The sequence below is a fragment of the Delphinus delphis genome, chromosome 1, assembly GCF_949987515.2.
Source record: "Delphinus delphis chromosome 1, mDelDel1.2, whole genome shotgun sequence".
NCBI lineage: Eukaryota > Metazoa > Chordata > Mammalia > Artiodactyla > Delphinidae > Delphinus > Delphinus delphis.
This window is the reverse complement of record NC_082683.1, coordinates 94815869-94837573: the sequence shown is the minus strand read 5'-3', so window position 1 is coordinate 94837573 and position 21705 is coordinate 94815869. Positions and strand designations below refer to the sequence as shown.

Genomic DNA, 21705 nt, shown 5'->3' with positions numbered 1-21705 from the left:
ACAGTCTACTCACTGCCTAAGTGAAACCTGGCTAGCTCGTGAGCACACTACTTGTGTTGAAGCTCTATAGGGGGTAGTGTTCTCCACTCCCATCTTCCACTGGAGGCAGCAATAGCATTTTCCAAACTCCTCAGTGCCACTTACAGGCTGTTACCTCTTTTCCTTTCAGCTTGAGGCACATGACATATGGCTATGTCACACTCTTCTTCTCCTGGTTAATGTCACACAGAAGTACCTTTCCCTCTCTCTCTCTCTCTTCACTCCAACACCTGCAATCATACTGGCTATTTTAACACTGTGCAAATAACCTAACACCCTAGACCCAGAGTTCTTTGCCCTATGCCTATCCTCATACCATTTCAGTAACACCTATACCCTGGGCCTTGCCTACTCTCTAGACTTTCTCTAGAGAAAGATGCAGGAACATGCATGTTGCCATCACTAAAATTCATGTTCTAAATTTCAGTTAGGCCTTGTCTTTGGTCAGCTGCTTCTCTCATTCCTTATAGAAGCTTTTCTGATTTTTTATCATTATCCTCATATCCCTCACTTCATCTTTTTTGGCTCCTACTGAGAAAGCTAAGGTCATCAGATGAGAATTCTCTTAAATTCCAGCCCTACCTAAGCTAACCTACTAACTTTGCATAAGTCACTCCTTTGCTCTTGGTTCCGTAGATGCTTGAGTATCCAAGCAAGCCCAGACTCCGTGAAATGACCACTCTCTCCTGTTCTTTATGTGGCAGCAGTAATACACCACTATACTCACAGTACTTCCAGCACACACCATGCCGCTGTTCCTTGCCGCTGTGTGTACTGTTCCTTCTACTGTTCCATCTCCTTCACCAGCTAGACTTTTTTCGAAACCTTGCTAAAAAATTATCTTCCATGACACTTCCCCTGACCCACCCCCTCCAAAAAAGAAAAAAAAAAACCAAACCAGTTAAACACTTCTTCCTACCTTTTCTTGTATTTCTACTACTGTAAATTTTACACTGCATGGAAAATTTTTATAGGTAATTAAAAGAACAAATTTGGGTGAAATGAATGGTAGAAACAAGAAGTACAGGAATTGAGTAAGAGGTGAAATCATAGTAGGGACGATGAAAAAAGATTTCGTTCATTCAACAAACAACGAATATTTATTAAGGACTTAGTATATGAAGTAAGTGTTGGAGGAAAGCAGTGGGTGGATTGTAGGCTGGGACAGATGTGGGCATAAAGCTGATGAGCTTTATGTGACAGATGTGGGCATAAAGCTGATTTGCTCTAGATCTTGAAGAATGCTTGGAATTTCAATCAACTAAAAGAATGGTAAAGAAGAGGTGGAAATAGGAGAGAGTACCAAGGAGACAGAAATGCACACATATTTGGCTAATATAAACTGACCAGTCTTGGCTAAAATGGGAGGTTTAGAAAGAGCAGTATTAGGAAATAAAATTGAAAGCTTAATCATAGAAAACCTAGAGTTAGCAAGGGCCTTAAGAATCACCTAGGTCACCCATCCTTCTAATGAAGGATAACATTCCTGACAAATGGACAAGGTAGCCAATTCACTAACTACCGTCTTCTTTTAAATGTTACAGATTATCTTTTTCTGTTATTATATTGAATAGAAACATGCCATCTTCAACATTTCCCCACTGGTCCTGTTCTCTCCTCTGATGTACCCAGCATAAGTCTATTCCCTCTTTATGGGACAGTCTTTCAAATATCTTTCATTTAATCAACGTGTGATCTTGAACAAATTGTGTGGCTTTTCTGCAGATCAACTTTCTCTTCTCTAAAAGAGAGGAGTGGCAGAGGCTAACTGTCCTCTGATAGCCGTCTTCCCCTTCTCTTTATTGTAACTGACTCTTTTGCTGGGCACATGGACACCCAGCAAAGACGGCATTTCTTATCCTTCCGTGGGGCTGGATGTGTCCTCGTACTCAAGTTCTGGTCAACAGGCTGTGAGCAAAAAGGATCTCCCATTCCCCTTTCCTCCTTCCCAGTGGCTGGCATTCGGACGCGGGGTGAGCCAACTTAGTCCCTGGGGATGAGAACAATATCTGGTTGGGTATAACAGAGCAACCAGATAAAGAGTCAGGGCCCCTGATAACCTGATGGGTCAGAGCCACCACATCAGCTTGGGCTTTTTATATGTGAGAGAAATAAATTTCTACCTAGTTTAAGCCACTTGTTATTTTTCAAATATATGTGTTACAGAACTTGATCTATATCTTAACCCAACAGGAGGTAACACATCTATAAAAAGGATTTTGTAATACATAAAATTAGGAATGTAAAATATACATGTACACATGCTCAATTTTTAGTATTTGAACACCATCATCTTCCCTTGAGACTCACCCCAGTCTCCTGTTATGAACACAGTTCGGGATTCCTCAGAATCTTACTTGATCTTCCTGGATCTCTACTTGATAATATCCCTCAAAGGCTGACACCCCAAATTGAACATTAATTCTTTATAAGCTGTGTACATAGGACAGCATATACTTCCCCATATGACTTCCCCATGTATTTAATTTGGGAATCTCTGTGTATTTGTCATTCTTAGCAAAGCTACAACAGATCCTTTCTCCAAATATCTGCATTCTTTCAAGAAATATTTATAAACTGCCTAGTGTGCAAGGCTTAGACATACAATAGTGACCATTAACTTACTAGTGGAAAATGGCATTAATAACAGTTTTACAAGGTACAACAATCCAGTAATGAAACAATTTTGAGGACTTACAACTGGAAAGTCACACCTTGAAAAAAACAGTACGTGCATGAGTACTATGTTTCTCATCTTTCATATACAATAACTTTGGACAAATCTAAAGGGGCCAGGTCTAATGACTTGTTTAGTGGTGTCACACACTGGAACCAGTTTTCTCAGACTAGCATTCAGAAAAAGTCATACTATATATATTTATCTACTGTTTTGTTAAAACATAAGAATGAGAAAACATGTAACATAAAATTTGAGAGGCAACAGAGTGTTGTGATCAAGAGCATACCCTGGAGCCAGATTGCCTCCCTGCCCTGCCACTTACTAGCTGTGTTAACTTTCAGCACCTCTTTGGGCTTGTTTCCTCAGGTATAAAATGAGAGTAATAGCAGTAGTAATAATAGTGATAATGTAGTAATAGTACCTTCCTCCTAGGATTATTTTGAGGCTGTAAAGGCTTAGAAAAGTTCCTGACACATGGGCAAAGTGCTAGCTACTTTTGAAAAAGTACTAGCTCAATTAAGCGTCAGCTACCATTTTTATAGCTATTATAATAATGTGAATAGATGACCTCATTTCTGGTCAGGGTATAAATAATTTTGTGCCATATGGTCAAACAGCATTATTGTTTGTATTTGTTACTTATTATTAATTTTTTCATCTTAAAAAAAGTCAATTTAATGTATCAAAGGGCAAGTTAATAATATACATATATCAGAAGTCTTAAAACTGCCCTTTGACTCAATAATTCCATTTCTAAGTGTGAATCCTAAAAAAATAACAATGATGTGCACATCTTTAAGGATGCTCAATTTAGTGTGTTTATAAAAATGTTAATAAAAAAGAAAGCAAAGAAGACTATTTCAAAAGGGGCTTTGTCCAGCAAACCATGGAAATCCATACAATGGAATGGTATGCATCTATTAAAAATAAGTCTGTAATTGAATACTTAATGATATGGGAAGATATATTAAATGAAAAAAATATAAGTATAGTATGATCCCACTTTGGTTTTTAAAAAAAAAGTATGTGATAAGTGTGTGTGGAGGGTGTGTGTGTATATATATGTGTGTGTACGGATCAATAAAGTCTCCAAGGTTATACATCAAAATAATAAGTGATTATCTCTAGCTGGTTCCTTTATATGCAATTTCTGTTCTTTTTGCTTTTCTATTTTGTAAGTTTTCCACATGAATATGTGTTCTTTTTGAAATAAGGAAAAAAGTTACTAAAAAGAAGTACACAATGTGCAGTGAACTAAAATCTTGAAAACATGAAGATACTCTGGCCAAAGAGAAAAAAACGCCTTCACTTGTTTACAAAGTAAAAGATCCCACACAGATATGCTCATAAACTTCCCAGACACTCCCTGAATTCACATGTGGTTTTCTGCCACAAGCTCATGTGAAACTTAGAAAAGTATTTAGCTATGAGCACAAAAGAAGATGAAAAAAATAAAGCAAACTTGGAAATCCTAAAAAAATACAGGAAAATTTTCTCATATTTCTTTATTAAAGCAGACCAGAAATTATTTAACTTGTTCTGATAGTCTTAGTAAACCTCTAAAGTGATGTGAATGCTTTTACAAAGGAAGAGTGCTCTGAAAAGATTTTAATGTAACATTCTGTCTTTTTGAAAGGTCTTCAAAAATATTTTATTAGGCAATGATTTGGCTTCAGTTTATTAGATTATTATAATCATACAATGTATTTTCTGAGTGTTTTATTAACTATCATATGTAAAAATCTGACCTTTTTTAATAACATGTATTACATATAAATACCTTTTTTTAACATCTTTATTGAAGTATAACTACTTTACATCGTTGTGTTAGTTTCTGCTGTATAACAAAGTGAATCAGCTATATGTATACATATATTCCCATATCCCCTCCCTCTTGCGTCTCCCTCCCACTCTCGCTATCCCATGGCTCTAGGTGGTCACAAAGCACCAAGCTGGTCTCCCTGTGCTATTCGGTTGCTTCCCACTAGCTATTTTACATTTGGTAGCGTATATATGTCAATGCCACCCTCTCCCTTTGTCCCAGCTTACACTTCCCCCTCCCCGTGTCCTCAAATCCATTCTCTACGTCTGCGTCTTTATTCCTGTCCTGCCCCTAAGTTCTTCAGAACCATTTTTTTTTTAGATTCCATATATATGTGTTAGCATACGGTACACAAATAAGTACCTTTTAAGTCTTTATTTTTTTTTTTCTAACATCTTCACTGGATACACCTTCCCAGGAGGAACTGGATCCTTCTAAGATTAATTTTCATTAATAATCTTTAAAAGGGCAAAACGGTGTAAGGAAATTTTAGATGAAAAATCCAGTATGCAGGCTTACTTACAATAGACCAGAGCTAAGAAATCCACAGTAAATACGTCTCCAACTGCTTATCAGGCTGCCACTAAGTGTAGTATGTTAAACATATAACTGACCTCCTCGTATCTCCCCAACGATATGTATATTCCCCTTGCAAAATAAAACAAAGATTCTTCCTGACTTCTTTACTCTGTCATGTCATCAAGGCATCTGTCATAGCATTTTCATTTCATCACTTACTTCCATGAGAAGCCTCCAAGTTCAGGTTCTTATTCACTTCTGCCTGGGTTATTTTAATAGACTCCTAATTTGTCTCCTCATTTCTAATCTATCCCCATTTGAATCCAGAGCATCAGCCCACCAGCCAGCTTAAACATCACTTTAATTACATTACAACCTAGTGCAAGAATCTTAGATTGACTTTTTTTTAACATCTTTACTGGAGTAATTAGATTGACTTTTATCCTATAAGCAGTGGAAAGTAAATTCTTTATCATTGCATTCAATGTCTCTATCTTCTGCTAGAAGTTTAATGTGAACTCTCTCAGCAGTCAGGCTGATCTATCACCAACTGCTATTGCCAACTTGCTCAATCAGTCCTCCCACCCACACTTCCCTGTCAACGCCACTTCATCCTTCCAGCATGCACAACTGAAAAGGTGATGTGGTTTTCAGTAACCTTTACAGCTGTAAACAAACTCTTTACCTTCAGAATTTCAACAACACTCACATTGTGTGACCCACTGATTACGCACTAAATCATACTGTCTCCTATCACCAAGCAATTATCCATGTATGATCTAATTTCATTAAGTAGAGGTAATTGCCTTATAGGCCTTTATATTTGTTGTACTTATATTTGTTGCCCTTGACGGGCAGCTAGAAACTTGGTAAATGCTCAATTAATATTTGGTAAACAATGAATGAGCTTCATCTTTAGTTTTCGCACAAAACAAAATATATTTAAATATATTTATTATTTGCTATGTACCTCCAAGGCTTTTCTTTAACAAAATGAATTATTCTTTTACGTAGGTTCATGCATCAGGGGTCCCCACAACCACCCCCAAGTTCAGTGATCCATTAGGAGGACTCAGGACTCAGCATATAGTCATACCCATGTCTAAGATATATCGTACATGTACTACAGCAAAATGATACAAGGCAGAATCAGCAAAGGAGAAAGGGGCACAGAACAAAGTCCTCAGAAACCAAGTGCAAGCTTCCAAGAGTTCTTTCTCAGTGGAGTCATCCAGAACACAATTTCTCCAACATCAAATTGTGACAACACATGTGTCTACCAAGGAAACTCATTAGAAATGCAGTACCTAAGGGTACCCTCCCCCGACACAGGCACCTCCGGGCTGGTCACGTAGGCACCCTCTGCGTAGAACAGGCCAAAATTCCAGACTCCCAGAAAGTATTCAGCACAAATCACACTGTAGTCTAGGCACAATGAGCCACTCCGAAGTTTGATTCACTGTAGGCAACTGCTGAACATTCAGGTTCCCAGATGCCAGCAAAAACACTGTAAACAGGCCTTTCTCAGGAAAGCAGTCTTGGGCCTGCTAAGTTAACCCTTTTCTGTGTAGTTCATTGCATATTTTTATGGGAGAAATTTTAAGTGTTAACTATATTTGATTTTTGAGAGGTACAGGTGATTTTTTAAAAAATTAGAATCTAGCATTTATTTAGAGATGCACTGCCTAGACTGGTACCCAAGAATGAAAAGTTATGACAATTTTTTTTTAACACTTAAAACTTAAATGCCTTTAAAAAAATTTTTTTATTGGGGTATAGTTGCTTTATTTTTTTACTTTTTTAAAGATTTAATTTTATTTATTCTTGGCTGTGTTGGGTCTTCGTTGCTGCACGTGGGCCTTCTCTAGTTGCGGCGAGCGGGGGCTACCCTTTGTTGAGGTGCACGGGCTTCTCACTGCGGTGGCTTCTCTTGTTGCGGAGCACGGGCTCTAGGTATGTGGGCTTCAGTAGTTGCGGCACGCAGGCTCAGTAGTTGTGGCTCGTGGGCTCTAGAGTGCAGGCTCAGTAGTTGTGGCCCATGGGCTTAGTTGCTCCGCGGCATGTGGGATATTCCCGGACCAGGGATAGAACCTGTGTCCCCTGCAATGGCAGGTGGATTCTTATCCACTGCGCCACCGGGGAAGTCCCAGAATAGTTTCTTTACAAAGTTGTGTTAGTTTCTGTACAGCGAAGTGAATCAGCTATATGTATACATATATCCCCTCGCTTTTGGATTTCCTTCCCATTTAGGTCACCACAGAGCACTAAGTAGAGTTCCCTGGGTTATACAGTAGGTTCTCATTAGTTATCTATTTTATACATATTAGTGTATATATGTCAATCCCAATCTCCCAATTCATCCCACCCCCCCTTTCCCCCCTTGGTGTCCATACGTTTGTTCTCTACATTTCTGCCTTAAGTTATGCAATTTTTAAATAATTCACATCCTTAAGTATTTCTGGTTTTCTTTCTTTTTTCTTCTAAAATGAGGTAGCTTTTTGAAATCAATACTTGCATAGTTGCCAGGAGAAAAAAATTAAGTATAACATGTAAAGGAAACAAACCCTTTCAGACAAGCTCCTTGTCTTCTTTTTAAATGTCAGTTGGTGCCAGAGCACTGTGGTAGCTGTTTTAGGTGCATCGTCTTACTAAATCCTCACAACACCCCCATAAGCGAGTGATGGTTTCTATTTTATAGATGGAAGCTTGGAGAGGCTAAGTAACCAACCCAGGTTTGCCATTGTGGAGCTAGGATTTAGGTTCAGATCCACCTCATTCCAAAATCTTGGTCTTAGCTTTACACCAACTACCTGTACCTAACAAGGAACATGCTCTTTCTTATGAATCACTTCCCTCCAAACTATATGGGTGTTGTTTGGTTGGTTATACAGAGCACTACTCTTAACCTAACTGACTTTGATTAAAGTCACATTTTAGTTGGAAGAAAAAGGGGTAAATTTAATACAGGATACTCTGCTTTTTCCTTTCCAATCTTGCAAATTCCAAATCAAATTACATCCCTTGCTTGTTAAAACCATTGGGAAACTCCATCTTCAGCACAACACACAATTTCCTCCTTTACATGGCATCAATCTGCTTGAAATTAGAGAGACCTGTATTATAATTTTGGCTTTTCACCTACCAGATGTGGGGACCTTGGGAAAGTTAGTTATGCTGAATCTCAGTTTATTCATCTACAAAATGGGGATCCCTACCTCATAGGCTTGCTGTGAGAATTAAATATGATATTTAAAAGGTTTAGCCTATACCTATTTGCTGAATAAATGACTGTCTGCAATACCAGAATAACTGATTTACAAGCAAGCCAAACCAATAATCTGAGGGAGAAAGGAGGGAGCAGGGAAGTACCCTGACCACCAGGTGTCACCACTGGCCCAGAAGAGCTGGTCTAACTGCCAGAGTGGTGGGTGGGACTTTGCCACAGAACGGGGTAAGACTCTCATTTGCACCTACAGAACATTCAAGAATTGGCTTTGGACTTCAGCACCTTAAGAGCTGGTACAATATTTGCTCAACCATTCTGAGTTACAGTGTTCTCTTACCAATGTGTTAAAAATGACTGTGTAGATGTGTCATCATAGTTTAATCTAAAAAACTACCCTCAGCTGATTTTTTTTTTTTTTTAATTCTGAGAATCAGTATTGCTTCATACGTCCTTTGCTTTGGCCAACTAGACATTTACATTTTTTGGCTTTCATAGGCTTCAATATTGCCACTGCGGACAATTTTCTGGTCCCAATTCCACAACCCATGGACATTATTTCCTTTACATTATTAATAGGGGTGACAGATAAAAGTAAAGCAGAATATTTTTTAGGGTAAAAATGAAGTCCATGAACAGCACATCTAAGCAAAATAAGCATTAACTATGAGCCTTATTCCTTGATCTCAGGAACTTAAAAGTTCATTTTTAAAAATTCCGCAAATTTTCTCTTTTCTTAAGGAACATTTACCCTAGGAGAGATCTGTCAACCTACAAATATCCCTGAAATGACTCAAGGAACACTACCACTCCTAACTTGATTCTGTAACCTGCCAACGACACTCCCTGGGAGTGCCCAGGGGCTCATTTCAAAATGAGAGCAGGGCATTGGCTCTCCTTCTGGTTCTAATTCCTCCCCACCGAGAGCCATTAGCGGTCGCCTCAAGACGGGCAATTCAGTGCGTGTTAGCGCGTAACTGGACACGCAGCTCTGAGATGAGGCACAAACTGTTGTCCTGTCTGTGCCAGGGAACACTTGACTCAAGCCTGACCAGGCCTACCCCGGCCTCATCCTGGACTCCGGCGCCCCCCAGTAACCAACACGGAGAAGAAGAAAGGCTAAAAGCACAGGCTTCGGTTTAGAGCGGGCGCTCTTGGAACTCGAGCAGTTTGGGTTATTTTTGTTTTAACAACAGCTCAAGTTCCACTTTGCATCTCACAAATATGGAAAGGTCTAAAGAGAAACTAGAAGCATCCTCTCCCTTCTGACCATCGCTCCCATTCCAAGAGAATTTAGGAGGGAAGAACAGATACCAGGAACCATCTGGAATCACGAGCACAGGTGGCTTACCCCAGCCGAGAACCCATTTGCAAAGCACTTTCGCAGATCGATACATTCCCGACAGATCTCAGACGGGTCCCTAGAGAAAGAAGAGCTCACGAGGCTGGCCGCCCTCCTGGAGCAAATGGGCCACGGAAAGAGATGCTGCCCATCCAACAAGCCCCTGCAGGGCAGGCGAGGGCGCAGCTGCTCGGGAGCAGCGGCCGGCGCGTTACCTGGGGGACTCGGCGGTGAAGCTGCCGCCGTCCAGCAGCCGCATCTTGCAGAAGAGGACCCCGTTGACGAAGGGCACCGAGGAGAGCTCCTCGAGCTCGAAGTCCACCTTAAACTTAAACTTCTTCTTCTTCATCATCATGAGAGCCAGACGCCGGCGAGCGGGGTGCGGGGGCGGCCCCAAGGGGCGCGCGGGCCGGCGCCGCCGCTTCAACTCGGCCGAGCCGCGGGCCCGCCCAGCCCCATGGCCGGGGCTGCGAGCTGCGCGTGGAGGCGCTGCCGGGGCCGGTGCCGCCGCCGCCGCCGCCGCCGCCGCCTCTAGCGGCAGCCCCGGCCGCAGCGCGGCGGCGGCCGTTGCGCGGGCCCCGCCCACCCACGGGGAGCGGTCGTGCTGCAGCTCGTCTGAGCGGTGGGCGCCCTTTCGGTGTGCAGCTTGCAGCCGGCGCCGCCGCCCGTCTGGGAGGAGGGGAGGCGAAGCTCCGAGAACCGCCGCTGCCGCTGCCGCCGCCTCCTCAGCGCCTCGGAGTCGGAGGCGCCCCTAGCGGCAGCGTCCAGCAGCGCACTGCCGGGCGGAAGAGGGAGTGCGGGCGTGGAGGTTCTGGGCGTTAGAGCGTCACCCCTCTCTGGGGTTAAAAAAAGACAAATCCTACCAAAAACGAACTTCCTTCTACAGCTTCCTCTCTGCCTTTCTTTCAGTTTTTGCTCCGCCCCCTTCCCCTCCACTGATATATTTTTCCCTTGGGTTTGAGAGTCATGGGTTAATAGGGTTAATCAGAATCTCCACGACGTTGTTTTCGTCAAATTGAAATCCTAAAACTAAAATTTCTTTTAGGAACTCTAAATTCATGTGCCTCCTAATATAAAACGAGGAAGAACAAGGAAAGGATTAAAATGTGTTGAGGACTCAGGCACTGTACTGCTACAGGCGTATTCTCTTGTTTCTTCTTTAATTCCTGTCATCCCGGATAAAAGAGTACAGACGGGATGAAAATAGTACCTTCCTTTCTAAAATTTGTCTGTCTATACCGGGAACTGAAAAGCCTAAAAATAAAGTCTCCATAGATGCATAGCAATTACCTGCCCTCTATAGGCAGGTAGGTGTATGTTGTTACAATGTATATTGCCTACTTGGTTACATAATCGTGTTTTCAGTCTGAGTTATAACCCTCTCCGTAATCTCTCTGAAAGGCTACCATAGAAGAGATTCTCGTTCCCAGTTCACTCATTTATTCATGCATTCATTCACATAAATTTTTTTTAATCGCCTAAAATATTAGTCACTGTCTAGGCCCAATGATTTATTTTAAAAAATCGCAAAAAACAGAAGAACCCTGACCTCAAGAGTTTTACGATTTAGTGAGAGACATACAAATCTGTCGTTAAAAAACAAACCTAGCATGTGTGTTTAGAATGAAGAAGCAGTTTGTCTCGAACTCAGAAGCAGCAGCAATTAATTGAAGTTAACCAGTGTTCTAAATTTCAAAGAATGAATAGGATTTGGGACAAGGTGGGGTGTGGGAGGAGGGGAGGTGTTCCAGGTGGAGGAAATGAAGGTAAAGACCCAGGGACAGAGTTTAGGAGTTTGGAGCTGGGGGGTTGGTAGTGAACATAGCTGGTTGGCCAGCAGGACAAGGGTAAGAGGAAGTGAGAAGAGTTAAACGGGACTTTGAGGTTTGTAACTTGGAAAACTGGTTGGATGGCTGGAAGCAGGAGGAAGGCAGGTTGGAACTGGAAGCGATAATGAACATTTATTTGAACTGGGAGACATCCAGGGAGAGAAGGGCAGCTTTATCTCAGGGGAGAGGTTAAGCCTGAATATATGCATTTGGGATTTAGAGCATTTTCCCTGATGGCTGAAGTCCCAAGAATGGATAAAAATGAGTTACTCTGAAGAATATTTAATGGGTAGATGGAGGAAGAGGAGCTTGTGAAGGTGCCTGAGAACAAACAGAGAAAGAGGAGATCAAGGAAGATAAATGGCCTGGAAGCCAAGAAAGAGTTTTAATCATTTAACATTCATATTTATTAATACCTACTGTGTGCCAGGCACTGTGCTGGAGACTAGAGATACAAATGAACAAGACACACAGGGGCTTATAATACAGATACGCAAGCAGATCAATTAGAGAGGGGGAGAGAGAGGTAGGTTTATGATCTATGGAGAGTAGAGGAGGGTAGTCTGTATTGCTGCGGAGCAATCCTGGAGGATTTGGACTGAAAAGAAGCTATTAAATTGAAGTTCTAGGAGGTCATTGGTAATCTTGGCAAGAGAAGCCTCCATAAAAGGTGATGGCAAAGTAAGATTAAAATGGTCTTGTAAGCAGATAGGGTAGGGGGTCCCTGGAGAAAAAAAGAACCAGGCATGGTTTTCTTAACATAAGAGAAGCCGTTTTTTGGCCTAAGCCATTTTGGGATCTAAGCCTGGAGACAATAATTGCCCTTGAACAGGTGTCAGTAATTAATGATCTTAAGGGAAGTGAGGGAATGCAGGACAAAGGGAAAGCAGTCAAGTAACAATAGTTCAGCAATAAAACAGAGTCCCAGTTCCTCCTCAAGGGATATACATTACAATCTGATACTTATTTTTGAGTCCTGCAGGAACTAAGGCCCCTCACCCAGGTGGAGGATGGTAACTACATGCTGAGACCCCAGACTGATCAGAACCTAAGGAATGACGACTTTTTCTGGCTTCGACCAACTAAAGCCTGGGCTCTGTCCACCTTTGCCCCAATTCTATGCTGAATTCTCCTCTGTTCAAGCCCCTTCATGAATACGCATGTACCCTTAGCTTAAAATTTCCCCAGTTTTGCTGTTGGGGAGGTACTGCTTTGGGAAAGATCCCCAGTATTCTCCTTACTTGTTGCAAGTAATAAATCCTTCCTTCTCTTTGTGTCTTTTGGCTCAACACCCACCAAGAGGCAAACCCAGTTTTTGGGTAACAATCTGGGAAGTGAATGGTAGGTAGTCATGTGGGGTAGGTGACTTAATTTTTTTTTTTCTGATTTTTGTCAGTGAATGAAAAGAGAAAGGACAGTAGCTAGAGCAGGAGGGTTCAAGCTTTTTCAACGACATTCAGGAACTATCCAAGATTTACTGAGTGCTTAATATGTGCCAAGCACCTTGATAAGTCCTACAGATCTAAGATGCAGTCTCTGTGCGGAATCTTAGGGTCTATCGGAGGACACAGGTAAGTAAGCAGGCAGCTGTGGTACAGTGTAACATTGAATTCTATCTTTACATGACAGTGGGTTAATAGAGGCTGCTGGGGGAATACAGTACATTGAACTAGGATAAGTAGGGTTGTGGAAAACTTTCTGGGCTTATGTCTGAATGGCGAGAGTGGGGGTGGAGAGCAGTCTCCAGGAAGAAGGTACTGCGTGTGCAAAGGCTCAGAGGAAGAGAGACCATGCTGCAGGAGGAACTGAAAGTAGTTCAGTCTGGCTGCAACTTAGAGTGGTGTGTGGTGCCGCGAATATAATAGGGAGCCATTGAAGTTTTAAAACAGGAATGATCTACTCAGATTTGAAGTATATAAAGATCTCCAGCTTCAGTAAAACTGAAGGAAGGGAGTCTAGTATTCTTTTTTTAGACTCGTGGTTTGATTATTAAACAGCGCGTATGAGTCAAGGTCCAGGCAAGAATCAGACATCATACTCAAAGTGTTTAAATGAGGAAATTTTAATGAAAGGATTCTTTACAGAACTGCAGAGTAAGGAACCCATAGTCTGGTGGGGAGTTGAAAGGAGGGGGGATAAACATCCTGACCTCTCTCACCTCCTGCTTTCTGATCTCCTGCTGGTACCTCGCATGATCGAAAACCAACCAAAGCAAGAGGGCAAAGGAACCTGGAAGATGCAGCTGGTAGAGGATAGCCTCCTGAGGCACAGAAGGGTGGAGAGTGATGGAGTTTAGGGGACAGAAGGCTACCAGCGCACACCTGATTCAGCCAGGGTTCCCTGTAGAAACCTGAAACAAAGGGATATCAGTCAGGCAATTCAGTGCTTCTGAAACCTTTGGAAGTGCTGGTGGAGTAGAAGTCAACAGACTGTTGACTTCAAGTCACATCATTTGTGGCAAACATTATCAGATGCCACTAATATCTGGTCCTTCTTTACTTCTTGGGCATATGGGAGTTTACATTTCCCAATCCCCTTGCAGTTCAGTAGGGCCATGTGACTAGCTCTAGCCAATAAAATGTGAGAAGTAATATGTCATTTCCAGCATGAGACAGTGACAAGCTTTTGAGCAGTTCTCTAGACTTTCTCTTCCCTGCTACAATTATCATGGAGGAAACCTTGTGTTAAGATGTGGTAGCCACAAGATTGAAGCAGCCCAGATCACTGAGTCAGCCCCTGGAGAACAACTGCCCACAGCAGCAATAAACTTTTGTCCCCCAGTTTTAATGAGATATAATCGACATGTAACATTGTATTAGTCCAGGATGTACAACATAATGATTTGATATAGGTATACATTGTGAAATGATTACCATAATAAGTTTAGTTAACATCAATCACCTCACATGGTTACAAATTCTGTGTTTTCGTGTTGAGAACTTTTAAGATCTACTTTCTTAGCAACTTTCAAATACACAATACAGTAAATCTATAGTCATCATACTGTACATTACATCCCCAGAACTTATTTCTCTTATAAGTGGAAGTTTGTACCTCTTGACCCCCCTTCACCCATTTTGCCTAGCCCTCCATCCCCTGCCTCTGTCATCTACCAATCTATTCTCTGTATCTGTGACTTTTTTTTTTTTAGTTTTCACATATAAGTGAGATCATATGGTATATGTCTTTCTCTGTCTGACTTATTTCACTTAGCATAATGCCCTCAGTGTTCATCCATGTTGCTGCAAATAGCAAAATGCCCTTTTATATGGTCGAATTATATCTATATATAACATTTTCTTTATCCGTTCATCCATTGGTGGACACTTAGTTTCTTTCTATGAGTTGGCTATTATAAATAATGCCGCAATGAACACATGAGTGCAGATATCTCTTGAGGATGGTGATTTTCTTTCCTTCAAGTATATACCCAGAAGTGGGCTTGCTGGATCATACGGTAGATCTATTTTTAATTTTTTGAGGAAACTCCATACTGTTTTCTGAAGTGGCTGTATCAATTTACATTCCCACCAACTGTGTACAACGGTTCCCTTTTCTCTACATCCTCGCCAGCACTTGTTATTTCTTTTCTTATTGATAATAGCCATTCTAATAAGTGTGAGGTGATACTTCAGTGTGGGTTTGATTTGCATTTCCCTGATGATTAGTGATGATGAGCACCTTTTCATGTACCTGTCGGCCATGTGTATGTCTTCTTTGGAAAAATGTCTATTTGATTCCTCTGCCCACTGTTTTTTTTGGCCGTGCCTCACATCTTGCGAGATCTTAGTTCCCCGACCAGGGATTGAACCCAGTCCCCAGCAGTGAAAGCACCGAGTCCTAACCACTGGACTGCCAGGGAATTCTCCCTCTGCCCATTTTAAAATTGGATTTTTGTTGTTGTTTGCTATTGAGTTGTATGAGTTCTTTATATATTTTGGATATTGACACCTTATCAGATATATGATTTGCAAATATTTTCTCCCATTCCATAGGTTGCCTTTACATTTTGTTGATGGTTTCCTTTGCTGTGCATGCAGTTAACTTTTGTCAGTGAGAAAGAAACTTTTGTTGTGTTAAGCCACTGAGGTTTGGGGGATTGCTTGTTACTAAAGCATTAGGCTAGCCTATTCTGACTAATTTACAATGTAGCTGGGATGAGAAACTGACAATAGGACACTGCTGCTGCTGTTGCCACCACCATGGAGCCCATATGAAGGGTCTAGATGCCACAAACATGTCATCACACCTTGCTTGCAAGGTGCTCTGTACTTCAAAGAAAAGGAAATAAGATTGAAAAAGCTTTTGAGTACCCACTTGCCACAGCAGCCAGAAGATAGCCTGAATTTCACTTGCACCTATTTTTTTCATAAGTGCATCTATTTGGCTGACCTTATTTGCATCTAGAATTCAAGTGGCAAGGGAGTCTGAGGAATATAATTTTTAGCTTTCCAACTTCTTCAAATAGAATAATGGAATGGAAATTGAGGCAGCAGATCTAAATATCTACCCCAATACCTATAATAAACTTCCTCAAAGGCAGGGATGGTTTGCTAATCATCTTTGTATCTCTTGTATCTAGCCCAATACCTGGCATTAGTGGGTATTCAATAAGTGTTTCTTGAAATGATATGAATTTATGGACCAATCCTAAGTGCTTTACTTCTCAGGTAAAACGATAAAGGTGCTAGTCATGTGCTAAGACTACTTGTATCAGAGATTTGACAGATCTTATAGTACCCTCTACTGTGAGAAGGAAGTATAAGTGGTCTCCAACTAAGAGGAGTGGGCAGAAGAAAAAGTAACCGTACCGAACAGCTAGAGAATAGTTATGTAAGTTAAAGTTAGGTTCAGCTCCAAATAAAAGAAAACTCAAAACAACAGTGGCTTAAATATGACAGAAGCTCATTTCTTTCTTAATTGAGTAAAGACAGGAGGTACAGAGTCCAGAGCTGGTAGGAGAGCTCCATGATCATCAGGAACCCAAGCTCTGTTGCTCCATCATCCTTAACATGTGGTTTTTACCCTGTGGTCTAAGACGGCTGCTCTAGCTCCAGCCATTTCTCAATTCCAACCAGCAAGAAGATGCAAGGCATGCTCAGAAGGAAGAAAGGTATGCTCCCTCCCTTTAAGAACACTTCCTGGAATATGCACGCCCTACTTTTACTTGCATTCCATTGGCCAATGGAATGTGATCAGAAGTGATGGCACCAATTCCAGGCCTGGCCCATAAAACCTCCCACAGGTGGTCCTCCCTCTCTTCTGGCATCTACTGTTTGGAATTTGATGTCAAGGGAAACCTTTTTTTTTTTTTTTTTTTTTTTTTTTTTTTGCGGCACGCGGACCTCTCACCGACGTGGCCTCTCCCCGTTGCGGGGCACAGGCTCCGGACGCGCAGGCTCAGCGGCCATGGCTCACGGGCCCAGCCGCTCTGCGGCATGTGGGATCTTCCCAGACCGGGGCATGAATCCGTGTCCCCTGCATCGGCAGGCGGACTCTCAACCACTGCACCACCAGAGACGCCCCAAGGGAAACTTTTGAAGTTACATGTTGAAGATGACAGAGCCTGTATAAGCCTGGGTCCCTAGGTGACTGTATGGCAAAGGGTTATTCTCTCACTCCTCCACCCCTAACCAGGAACACTAGTATTGAACTGTTATGTGACCAAGAAACAAACTTTCACTGTGACTTTTTGAGGTATGTTTGTCACAACAGCTAGCTTTACCTTAATTCAGAAATTGTTACAGAGGTAGAGTGCTATTGTAGAAATCTAAAACTAGTCAGACAGGCAGTGGGCAGCAAGGAAACTTATTAGGAGCCGGAAAATGGAAACCCATGGCAGACATTTGGTGAAAGAGTTGCCTGTGATAATTCAGAAGGCAAATAAGGTGCCTACAAAGCTCATAGCTCTAGAAGAGGTTGGAAGTTATGTCTACTGGCTGCATTTAGCAAGATATTAGAAAATGAGATGAGCTCATGCAATAATGAGTAGGTTTGCAAGCATAAATGAAGAGGAATATAGAGAGTACAGCAATTTGGAGACTCAAGGGATGGAAAAACCTACTGCTCTGTACTTCAAAGAATAGGAAATAAGATTGAAAAAGCTTTTGGGCAATAAGGGCCCATTAAAACTCAGCCATGCAGCAAAGATTAGATTCAGGGTGTGGCCTTCACATTTAAGTCTGATGGACTTTTAAGTTGAGAGGAAGAGAAGCATGGGGTGAAAAAGCAAAGAAATAAATTAGGATCAAGAATTATCTCTAGGAAAATCTTTAGTGGCATTATGGAACTGACTGGATGCAGATAGATCAGAAGTCTTTCAATTTTTGAGGGACTGTATTGCTAAAGAAATCAGGAGCCTGTATTAAAAGCTGTACTTTCCTCAAGGAAGTCATGATTCCCAACACCCACTTCACATGTGGGCTTAGAGGAAAAACTCCCAGAGGGAGAGTCAGTGACCACAGAGGACAATGTACAAGGGGAAGGGGGCTCCTTGCAGAAAAGAGTAATATGGTCTAGCCTAGGAGCTTCTGTCACTGCCAGTTCAGGGCCATCACAAAGCCTCCATGCAGAATTTCATCTTTGCAGTGGGCCAGTGTCTCCCTTTCTCCCCTGTCCCACCTGGAAGTATCTACTGCAATACATTTGTTCCATCATTATATACTGGGTGTGACTGGGGAAGATATCTTATTAGTCCACAGGTCACAATGAGTTTCTCATCCTTGACACTATCGACGTGTTGGACCAGACAATTCTTTGGGGTGGGGGTGGGTCTGTCCTGTGCATTGTACAACGTTTAGCAGCATCCGTGGCCTCTACCCACTAGATGCCAGTAGCATCTTCCTCCTTCCCAGCTGTGACAATCAAAAATTTCTCTAGAACTTGCCTACTGTTTCCTGGGGGACAAAAATCACCTGTGGTTGAGAATCACTAGGTCACAAGATGATGTGGAATTATATCCAGACCTGATGGAGAAGCCCATGTGGTTACCTGGAGATCCTGTACTTTGAACTTGATGAAGTAACTGAGTGAGATTTTAGATTCTCTCTCTTGGGGATTATCTATTTGGGGAAAAAGGGTGAAATGGATATCTTATGACCAAATGGTGGGACTATGGCATAGAGTGCTAGGTCACCACCAAACCCAAAGCTGTTTTCTCTTCTTCCTGAGTACACAGATAATATTTTCCAGTCTCCTTTGCAGTTAGGTGCTGCTGCAAGCCTGAGTTCCAGCCAATGAAATGCATGCATCTTCCAGGCCTAGTCCATATAAAACTCCCACGTGTGATTCTTTCACTCTTCCCCCATCTGATGGCTGAATGTTGATGTTAAGATCTCCTTGGAAGCCAAGTGCTGAAGGTGAGAAAGGCTCTATCAGCCTGGGTGTTTCTATTAGCAGCTTATAGCAGAGTCCCTCACTCACTCTCCCAAACCCACTGACCAAGGTATTGGTCTGTGAAGTGAGTGAGAAATTAGCATTTAATTTTTTGTGTGATTTTAAAAATTATGGTAAAATACATATAACATACCATTTACCATCTTAACCATTTTTAAGTGTACAGTTCAGTGATATGAAGTATATTCACACTGTTGTACAACCATCACCACCATTCACCTACAGAAATTTTCTGTCATCACAAACTGAAACTCTTTGCCCATTAAATAATATCTCCCTATGTTCCCGTTCCCCAGCCTCTGGCCACCACCATTCTACTTTCTGTATCTATGAATTTGACTATTCTAGGTACCTCACAGGAATGGAATCATACAGTATTTGTCCTTTGGTGAGTGGCTTATTTCACTGTACTTAGTTTTTAAAACCACTTAAATTTGGGGTGTGTTTGTTGTACCAGCTAGTATTGTATACTCTATGCCTGGAACAAAGTATATCCTCAAATAAATATTTGCTGAATGAATGAATATTCAACTATTGTCGTTAATTTGAGACATTTGTTTAGAATATTATGATACATTTAATTTGTAAATTGTACTGTTTTAGAGTTATATAAAAGTTATAAGATCTAATTTGATGTTTAAAATACATTTATGAAATCTTTTTTTTTTTTCTTTTTGCGGTACACGGGCCTCTCACTGTTGTGGTCTCTCCCGTTGCGGAGCACAGGCTCCAGACGCGCAGGCTCAGCGGCCATGGCTCACGGGCCCAGCCGCTCCACGGCATGTGGGATCTTCCCGGACCGGGGCACGAACCCGTGTCCCTTGCATCGGCAGGCGGACTCTCAACCACTGCACCACCAGGGAAGCCCCATTTATGATATCTTATAATAATTTAAATTAACATTGGGAGTTCATGGCTTTTTTTCCTATATGTTATTCATTTTTGGGAAGCACTCCTATACTGGGTTGTTTGCAAAAGCATACATTCTAAGAATGGTAAATCAAATACTTGCCTTAATTTTCCATTGTCTAAAACCGAAGTATACTAGCTTTATTGAGGAATGATTATAGGAGAATGACACAGGAGTTTGAATAATAACATTCCCAGCCAAGCAAAATCTTTTTAATTTCACATCAAAGGAAATATGGCAATAAAAACACATCTTCCTTTTTTGGTTCTGTAGTTAAATAAGAACGTTATTGATACCTAAGTACTGACATTTTGTTGTCTTGAATACTAGTCTGCCTGGATAAAAGGATAAAATCTTTCAGTGAAAGAAACAGATTACTTTCTGAGGTGCCTCCTTTAATTCTGAAACTTGATCTCTTCAGTACTTCTTTTTCCTTTTTTCAAATTTCTGTGGAAAGATAGCAAATTGCCTTTGTGATTCTTAAAAACAAACACTAGATTGTACACTTTTCTATCAGAAACCACAATGTTTATTCAACAACTTCTTTCCAGTCGGGACATAACTAGAGTGGATTAAGAAGTGTTCTTTCACTGGGCGAGTGTGATAGCCTAAGTGCCCTAGACTGATAGCACTTGGGGGATCCTTAAATTTTGATTTGGTCCTTCCTTTCCATGTCTCCTTCATAGTCTAATATAAGGGTAGCCATGGGAATGATTACTTCCTTACCTCTTTATAATTATTCCTATTGGGCAGAACCAGATTTCTCTTTCCAGAGAACACTAAATACTAATTTCATAAACAAATAGATTATGGAAGTTGTAGAAAATGAGGCTCTTTCTCTAAGAGCATTTTAGAAATTACTGAAGCTCTCAAAAGCAGGTGAGAAAATCTTCTAAGAATTCAAACCAAATCAACCTTGAATCTCAAATCTGAACAAACCTTATTAATTTGTTGATTTAGATCCAAGTAATTTTTATAAATTAGTAAACCAAAGAGGAATGCTTTAAAAAAATGAAACCAAAAAGCAACCATTAAACCAGAACCTATTCTATGCATTTTCTAATTAAATTGGCACAATAGAATATTATGATATTTTGTGTAGCTAGGCACCTGGAAAGCATTTTTAAAACTAGTGTTATTTTCTCCTTTATGCCAGAGGTACAGAGAACTTCTTGTTTATAACACCTGCAAATTGATCAATTACAATGCAAAAGTTAAATAGCTTCTATGGCAATCATAAGATAAAGACCACGCTTCTCATAATATCACTAGCCCTAAGTTAGAATGAATCAGAGTTGCGACTTAACAACAATGAACACTGACTTAGGAGTTCCAGGTTTTAATCCCAGTTCTGCTTCTGATGGTTTAATTTTGAGCAGGTGACAACTTCCATTAGCTCATTTTGTTCTGCAAAATGAGGGAAACAGTCTAGACCAGCACAGTCCAATAGAACTTTCTGCAATGATGGAAATATTCTCTGTTCTGTTCAATATGGCAGTCACTAGCCACATGTGGTTACTGAACACTTGACATATGGCTGGTATGATTAAGGAATTGAATTTTAAATTTTATTTAATTATAAGTAACTTAAATAGCTACATGTGGCTAATGGCTGCCATATTGGGTGTCAGAGGTCTAGACCAGCTCTCACTCACTCAGCAAGCATTTGAGCGCCTACAATCTGCCAAACATCAGGCTACCTGGGGAAGGTGGGTCATCACAATGTCTTTGCCTTCAAGGAGTTAACATGGAGAAAAGCTAAATAAATACTTGCTAATACTGTGCTTCAATAAACATATGCAAAAGCACTGTGTACAGATTGAGGAAAGAGAAATTAACAGAAGGCAAATCATCTCTAAGATCCTCTCCAGCTCTAAAATTATATTAATTAAATTCAACAAATATTTACTGAGCACCTATTTTCTGTCCAGCTCATTATTGGCTTG

The 21705-nt window shown here is 41.1% G+C and overlaps 1 protein-coding gene across 3 annotated transcripts in view; it reads right to left on the bottom strand.

The window, feature by feature from the left end:
- EEIG2 (EEIG family member 2) overlaps positions 1–10815 on the bottom strand; it is a 150544-nt gene extending 139729 nt beyond the window's left edge. The window contains exon 1 of one of the 3 annotated variants that reach the window (XM_069541244.1): positions 9841–10815. In XM_069541244.1, the coding sequence (XP_069397345.1) occupies positions 9841–9980 (140 nt within the window). In that variant the 5' untranslated portion in view covers positions 9981–10815. The remainder of the gene's footprint in view (positions 1–9840) is intronic. The other 2 variants (XM_060026449.1, XM_060026458.1) reach the window with 2 other exon arrangements.
- Positions 10816–21705: the final 10890 nt, after the last annotated feature.